Below are 8,271 nucleotides of genomic sequence, written 5' to 3'. Positions count from 1 at the left end.
ATATCTTATCTTGCCAATATCTTGCCACAGTATTCAGTGGTAAAATATTTTTGTATAATAATTACTTTATAAATAATTATTTTCTTTGATTCAACATTTCATGTCCATTTACCTATTTAATAGTATTCTAACAATCATGATAATGTACAGAATACAATAAAATAAGACCCTTAACTCCACAGAGAAAAAAATGGTAAACTAAAAATTTAAGGCAAAAATATCCTAAATACAGTTATATATTTAAGGTAACAAAATGATTGCATCTAAAGTCATATGATTTTGCTGGCATATTGAGATAATAGATAAATAGATATCTATGTTGTTTAGACTACCAGAAATACTTGTAGAGTTGAGAATGAGCAAATATATTGATTGCTAACATACTGTAGATCTGTTATTTTGTGAGTGCTTGTGTTTATTTTTGTATGCATGTAAAGAGACTATTAGAATTCCTGATGGCCTGGCATTACTTGTAGAAACTGCAAAACTTTTCATAGTTTACTCGTTAAGTTCCCTGAATTTTGTTTGTATGAGCATATTAAATCATTCTCTAATACACACATCTTCAATCTTTCTTGAGGTTGAACATGGCCTAACAAAGTGTTTGCTCTACTACAGTTTTAACGAGCATGAATTTAATGATTCTGATCATGCTGTATCATGTTTATTATACTGCAGAATGTTCAAGGTGAAGGTGCATAATATTTCACTTTAACCTTGCAACAAAAATGTTTTTGTATTATTTTAATTGCATTTAAAACTGCATCTCCTGCTTTGTAACAGCTGGCACTAGGATAAAAAAGTGCAGATAACATGTTCAAAAAGTTTTGTTTAATCAACTTTATTACTGAAACACTACTCACAAAAGGCCTACATTAGAAAATATTCATTGAAATTTGTTTGATATTCAGTTAAAGTATAATTTTTTCACATCAGAATGAAACCAAACCAGCACATTTCTATCTGTATACCATGCAATTACAGAACTTAAAAAATGTTGTTATACATATGGGTAAATCATCTTCTTCATGTTAAAAAATCAGCTCATTTTAAATTATTATTCCAGAAAAAAAGTATGTACTAATTCTAAATAGCATTAGACAAAAAACGTTTAACACACTCTTGTTGTTTGACTTTTTTTTCTCACTCAGCTTCAAAGATGTGCCTGTGGGCATAAGAAATGATATGTTAAACAAGCATGAAAGAGTGATTTCAAACAATGTCGAAAACAATATTAAACAATACTGTGTTGCAATTCAAAATTAGGATGAATGAATCAAATTCAGATACACCTAAGCAGTATCTCACCGGTCTTCATGGCTTGTTAGACACCTGAAAAAAAGTGAGGATAATTAACAAGTGTGTGGCACGCATAATCTGCTGTTTCTGCAAAACTGCGAGTTTCGCAAGTTCTCATTTTGGTTAAACACATCCTGGCTAAATGCAGCACTGAAGGAGTAATTATGTTGTCAAATCAGAGCTTTGCTGATGGCTGTGTTTTTAGCTTCTCACACATATTCATTCAAACCCACACACACACACACACACACACACACACACACACACCTGTCCTGTCTGAGCCTGCTGCTCCAGCTGAGTTTGCTGCTGAGGCTCTTGGGTTTGTGGAGGACCATCCTGAAATGGTGGGTTCTGTGTAAAAAAATGCAATAAAAGCTCACCGTGTTTCAGGATTCAGTCTTTCAGCAAATTCCAATAACAGTGCAAGTGATTATGAAACCAAACAAGTTCAAAGCATACTTGTCTCACCACAGGTGGCTGCTGGGGAACTGTCTGTGGCATAAAATCGAAGGGGAAAATCTGTATATTCACAAACATATAAAGGATCACATTCAAACAAACATTCACAAACATGTTTTTTAAATAATAATGTCAAAATGTTGAAGTAATTCCAAAAATTTACATTTGGAATTTGAGGTATCAGGGGAACATTGGGTTGGTCCTGAAATCAAAACAACATCTACACTGTAAAAACGTGATTGTATATAAAACAAGAGTATGTTTTACAAGAAAAGTTGTACTTTTTACTTTAACCTTATTCAAATTGGTTACAATATTACCATCAGCATTTTATACACATTCACAGTTTCAAAGCAAATCCTACACCAACTTGTTTTTTTTAGTGTAGTCCTCGCAGAAAATCAATCGTTACCTGACGCTGACTGAAGTCATAGGGGTAAAACTTAAGGAGAAAAACAAAACCACCAATTATTTTATTGCATCACAAAATTATGTTTATCTCTGCAATTTAATGAGACATTTGCAAAGGCTAAAGCAACACTCTGCATCAGTGACTTTATACAGAGTGCACTTAAACATCTTTAGTCTTTGATGAATTTGTCTGTTCACTCACGATTTCCACGCTTTTTCTGCCGGGAAGTTTAGGGAGAGAGTATTTGATGAACGCAATGAGAACAGAGAGAGAGAGAGAGAGAGAGAGAGAGAGATGCCACAGCGTCAATAATAGTAGTAATCATGTTCTATTCTTTTCGAATACACACGTTCTATATTGATTCAACTGATTGAGCTGAGTTTATCAAAAAAGGCAATGGTAGATGACAAGTGTTTCGCAAGCTTTCAGAGAGAAAAACTTTACTGACTCACCGATGTGCCAGCTGCTCCTCCTGGAGTAGCAGGGAATCGCGGAGGGAAAATCTATTTGATAAAAATATTAATAAATTAATAATAATAATAATACATTTAGGATGATATACAGCACATACACTATAATGTGTTGTTGTTTTTGTTGTTTATTCAGGTAATCTAAAATGTGACCATCTGTGAAATCCACGGAGGCTAAAGTCTCCAAATCGAATTATGAGATAACAAGCATCAAAGTTTGACCAACCATTAATTTCACTATGATTTTTATCTTTGAGTTGGGTTTTTGCAGCCAGGGCCACAAATGTGCGTCATGTGGTACCATCTTTTTTTATTTATTTAAATAAATTAATTAATTTCATTTAAAAAATATATTAAACTAAATGATTATTTAACATGACTCAATAAACCTGAATATATTAGGTTACACTAACCTAATAAAAGTATTTTTATGGGTTAGATCAGGTACACTAACCTAATAAAAGCAATACACTACACTATACTTTTTTTCAGGTATCTTAAATATGCTTCATGTGGCACCATCTTTATTAAAACAATAAATAAATTAAATTATAAATTACATTACATTTTGATTTAATATGACTGAATAAACCTGAATACATTCGGTTACAGAAACCTAATAAGTAATTTTAAGGGTTAGGGCAGGAAGAAATTACCTCTTCGGGTACCAAAAGGACATATTTACAGCAGAGTTAACTAAGACTAAAACCATAAAACAATTTTCTTATTTTTATTTAGTCCAGTATTTCTTATACACTTATAACTTCTTATACACAATCTTATAACTAAATTAAAACTGAAATAAAAATGAATGAAACTATATATATATTTGAAAAACAAATACAAAAAAAACACCACAACAAAATTACTGAAACTTTAACTAAATTAAAAATAAAAACTAATTCAAAATATTATTAAAAACTATAGTGGTAATTCAATTATACTAAGCTATCCTTGTTTTACAAAGTATCCTGGTACCACTTTGAATTGTTATATTTAAGGTAATAAAAAAACATAGAAAAAAATTGCCCATACGATTTCCATGCTGATTGGAGTGTTCAGACCAGGATGTGGCTGTGCTGGTATTCCCTGGAAGCCACCATTATTCCCCTAAAATACAAATGAAAGGAATTCAAATTCATTTAAGTGGATGCCTAAAAAGAACATGTTTAGTTCGGTTATAATTACAATGTTCAATACATGTTCTGTAACAACCTCAGGATAGTCAGTTCAACCTATAAATCATATAAACACATGTCACGGAGTAGCATGTCATCATACAGTGTAATATTACAGAGCTATTTTCATCATGAAACTGGGTGCAATGTGTTGATTATGGTTAAAGCAAAAGATTCCGAAGACTGTTATGCTGTTTATGGATATGGAAAAGTTTAGAATGTTCATGTGTGGTTAACCCCACCTGCTTCGGGTTGCCATAATGAGGGAGATAATTGAAAAACGGTGAAAGCTAGACAGAGAGATAAACACATGGGGAAAAAAGGATCAGATTTAACAGCTGGGCGACCCAGAGACATAAAAACAAGCTTTGAGAACTACAAAGACATTCCTGAGAAAAGGTTTAATGTGTACTTACTGGTGCTGCAGATACTGCACCAGCCAGAAGAAGACACAGGAGAGATGTCCACATGTTTATGGATTCACCAACCTTACACAAACAACGACGTGAGCTAAGACTGTCAAAACCAATGAAGGAGCGCTAGTGCTGCGTGATAACACAGAAACAGAACCACTAACAGTGCACAAAATGGTCAACCAGTTTTCTCACCTTGGCTGCAGGTAGAGTCACTAGCTCTGAGAGTTGTCATGCTTTTATTTGGTCTCTGGCTTAGCGCTTAGCCAATCCCTCTCAGACTAGACTTTATCATGACCTCACAGATAGAGAAAGATGGTTATTGAGAAAATGACCTGTAGTCAGACATTGTCTGCCTGTCTGTCAGCTATTATTATAATGATGATAGTCGAGGGAAGTGCTGATATGACCAGAATGCGTTTTTGAAGCTATATTTTAAAGGTACAAAATATCAGTGCTATCAAAAATAGGAACTGAGTTTGTTTTTTGTGTATGAACTTAGTGGTGTTTAATTGCAACTAAAAAACAACAATGTTAAGGTTTGGAAGAGCATTTTTTGGGATGATATTTATTATCAGCCAAACTAGGAATTGTTATTTATTTGTATTAACAGCATAATAACTGTACAACAATAATCATAACAGCACAATAACACACACAAGGAGGCAAGGAATTGATTGAACGGTTTATTATAAATCAAGATTTAAAAACATGGTAGCAAAAAAGCGTTGATTTTTATGGCTCTCATGCATCAAGCCACTGAGAAAGCACCATTTGATTGATCGTCATTATTTCTAATGCAGGAAAGGGTTTATGCAGTCAAAGCAGTTTATTTGTCATTCAGGAATTGGTGCTCAGCTTATCTGTTCATCTGTGAGAGAAGAAAAAAGAAGGCTTTAGAAATGTGTTGTATATGTAAATGTGTCTATTCTATTGTTTATGTTAGAATAAAATTAAACAAGACTAATATGTTGCTTAACATATTTACTGCAAAAAAAAATGTATAGGCACAGTTTTTACTCAGAAATTGCAAGTAAATTTCAAAATTAATAATTACCAAAGACAGGCAACAACACACTGATTAAACATGAACATTTGAAGTAGAAGACTGAAAGATGACTGAAATAGTATTTTCTTGAATAACCTACTCCAGTAATCTTTCTTTTATTTACAAAATAATTTTTTACAGCTTCGGGTCTTTCTCTATGTAAAATGTCAGTGTGAGTGACCAGTGTATAAAGTTGCATTTTCCATTGAAAAAACTGTTAAACTGATGGCATTGCAGCATTATGATGATGGATATATCGGTTAATTATTACTGAACCAACCAGTCTGGTTTAGTCATCATGATCGTCATCATCATCGTCCTTTGGAACAGGGGCCTAAAAAATACAAAAAATGAGAAATAGCCACATATATATATATATATGTGAAATTGTAATACATATTACAAATGTTCAGTTTGGACTGTACTGGGGCAGCAGGCGCAGCAGGAACAGCAGGGGCAGCTGGAGCAGCTTGAGGAAAGCCGAATGGGTACAGCTAGAAAACAGAGGAAAATGAATTCACTTCTACATAATTGGGAAGAAATGGAGTCATCGTACTGGAGATTCACATTGTGTGTAACAGTAGACAATTAAAAAAGGTGGAAACACATACAACTTCAATGCTTTCTCTGCCTCCGGGCTGGGGAATCTCATGCTTAATGAAGCCACGGACAGGTTGAGCCTGTGGAGAATAAGACAAAATGAGGACTGATTGCATGCTAAACTAGCAGGCAATAATGAATACACTGTGAAAAGAAATTAAAACTATTTGAAACTTACAGGAACTCCAGCTGCAGCCTGCTGAGCTGCCAAGAGCTGATATAAAATAAAATAAAATAAAATATTATATGTCTGAGTAATATATTATTGAGTGATGCTAAAATTAATCTATTTAACAAAGACCACACTTACAATTTCGACTTCAGAAGGTCTAGCTGCAGCGGCAGCCGCAGCAAGAGCCTATAGATCATTATACACACTTCTTATATAATACAAACAGTATTATCAAATATGACATATATATTACTTTACATGAACTATATATTCCCATATGCTATGAATCATTTCATTTAGGCTGTCATTTTAAACAAGAAATATGTATTTATTTCATGTTTGGACCAAACTGACCTGTGGAGCCAGGACCGGTTTGTACTCTAGCTCATAATACATCAATTGCTGTGGGTCAAAAATCAGGACAGTCAAAGCTACAGTAGTATCACATATTCTATTGTCATAGCTGATTCATGAATAAATATATAACAGACAAATACTGTAGATGACGTACTGGAGCACAGTAGGCCACTCCAATGACAAATGCCAGCAAAAAGAAGGTTCTCATGTTGAATGATAACGTCTGAAATGAAATGTGAAATATACATTTTTGTGAAAGATATAGTTCCATTGTTCAGTATCTTATATGTAGTCATCTACAACAGGATCTAGAACTAGAACTAGACATTCAACCCCAAACAGCAAAGTTACTGATGACCATTCATTAAATTAATAGTACCTTACCTTTGTTTAAGACTGATGAGCTTGATCAGGGATTGTTGAGGAGGATTTTGTGATACTGCTCTCTAGATCTACCCCTTATATTCGTTTTGAAAACAAAAGGCCCATAACATCAGCATCTCATTGGCTTTGGTGACTAGCCAAGTTCCTTTATAGAGAACAAAAATGCATAAATACATATTTTCTTATCTCGAAGCAAAATTTTGGCTGTGCTTGTGATTTTATTGATTTAATTATATTGAAATCTGGCAAGATACATTAAAAGTATGTGCCAGTATAGTACAAATAAATCAAACATTCCAAAAATACATTTATGGCACAGGTGATGAAATCATAATATCTGACAGCACTGTTCTCACTTGTCTAAGCTGTAAAAACCTTCTGCCTGGCTGAGCATTCATAAATAATATATATAATAAATACCAAAATAAACAAAACCACTGTACCTAAGCAATGTTTTAAATAATTTTCTATTGAATATAAATGGTTCTTGCAATATTGTGTGAAAAGAAATATATGCAGTACCCACTTTCTTTGAGTTATAATCTGGATTTACATTTTTGGGAAACGTACATTTTTGCAGTAATTTGACTTTGCTGCCTTTCATGTAAAGATTTACGAAGTCGTTTACGAAGTTTAAAGGTTTTTATGTTCATTTTTTCATGTGTTGTTTAAAACTTTGAACTTTAAATAGTTTATTGGCATTAATCTTGTCATAATTTGTATTTTTGGATACCTTTAGTCTACAATGTGCCTCCATACATTGTTTGTACTAATCAGGAACATTTATCAATAAACTGGACCTTGAAAAATTTGTCACAGAATTTAATCAAATGCTTCTATTCATTTTTAAAGTCAGTTAACAGTAGATAGTTTCCCTGATCCTCTATAAACAGGTGATTCTGTTATTCTGATGGCATTAATGATCAGGAACGCGCTACACTTTAATTCTATACTTTTTATTCACTCAGCTTGTTTTTCTCTGAGTTAAGTGTTAAGTGTGCACATTTTTCCAGTACTATTAACACCGCTGACACTTGATGACAGTTATACTGTATGCAACACAGAAGGAGCTTCAGGCTGTAATTAACTTAGTATTTAATTACAAGTCAGATATATATGTTGAGGCCCACACACAGTTCACAGTACAAAAGACAGAAATAATCTTAAACAAAATCTTTTAACATTTAGACTAATCCACACAAAGTCAAAACTTTAGTTAATATCTCTTGTGCGTAGAATAAAAGATAAAGAAACAGTAACAGATAAACAAACCAAAAAAATATATGAAAAGTACCAGAATTGCTATGAAAAATATTTAAAAGCTTCCATTATGCTGCCTTAACCCAATTTATAGAGCATTAGCATGATATAAGATGCATATTTGCAGTAAAGATTTGTCTTAGGGGTACATATCAGTGTTAGTGTTGACAGTATCAGAACGCAGTGGTGGGGACGCTGGAACGAGAGCTTCTTTGTATT

The 8,271-nt window shown here is 33.2% G+C and overlaps 1 protein-coding gene and 1 long non-coding RNA gene across 3 annotated transcripts; both read right to left on the bottom strand.

Moving 5' to 3' along the window:
* Positions 1-2,622: 2,622 nt before the first annotated feature.
* On the bottom strand, positions 2,623-4,288 carry LOC107664564 (uncharacterized). The gene is made up of 4 exons (XR_001631471.1): positions 4,235-4,288; positions 4,061-4,108; positions 3,676-3,750; positions 2,623-2,673 (listed from the first exon to the last, which is right to left on the bottom strand). It is a non-coding gene; the product is annotated as an uncharacterized LOC107664564 (long non-coding RNA).
* A 615-nt stretch (positions 4,289-4,903) lies between these two features.
* LOC107664542 (dihydrolipoyllysine-residue succinyltransferase component of 2-oxoglutarate dehydrogenase complex-like) lies at positions 4,904-6,883 on the bottom strand. Of its 2 annotated transcripts, none has more exons than XM_016455132.1 (9): positions 6,793-6,883; positions 6,563-6,631; positions 6,406-6,453; positions 6,190-6,237; positions 6,058-6,093; positions 5,891-5,959; positions 5,683-5,773; positions 5,560-5,613; positions 4,904-5,102 (listed from the first exon to the last, which is right to left on the bottom strand). In XM_016455132.1, exons 2-8 carry the CDS (start codon positions 6,614-6,616, stop codon positions 5,591-5,593), a joined length of 369 nt encoding a protein of 122 aa, XP_016310618.1. In that variant the 5' UTR covers positions 6,617-6,631; positions 6,793-6,883; the 3' UTR covers positions 4,904-5,102; positions 5,560-5,590. The 2 variants fall into 2 exon arrangements, with proteins under 2 accessions (XP_016310618.1, XP_016310617.1); XM_016455131.1 differs by having other exon boundaries at positions 5,705-5,773.
* Between the last annotated feature and the right edge of the window lie 1,388 nt (positions 6,884-8,271).

The sequence above is a fragment of the Sinocyclocheilus anshuiensis genome, unplaced genomic scaffold (genome assembly GCF_001515605.1).
Source record: "Sinocyclocheilus anshuiensis isolate Anshui unplaced genomic scaffold, SAMN03320099.WGS_v1.1 scaffold331, whole genome shotgun sequence".
Classification (NCBI taxonomy): Eukaryota; Metazoa; Chordata; class Actinopteri; order Cypriniformes; family Cyprinidae; genus Sinocyclocheilus; species Sinocyclocheilus anshuiensis.
This window is presented reverse-complemented; position numbering and strand designations above follow the sequence as displayed.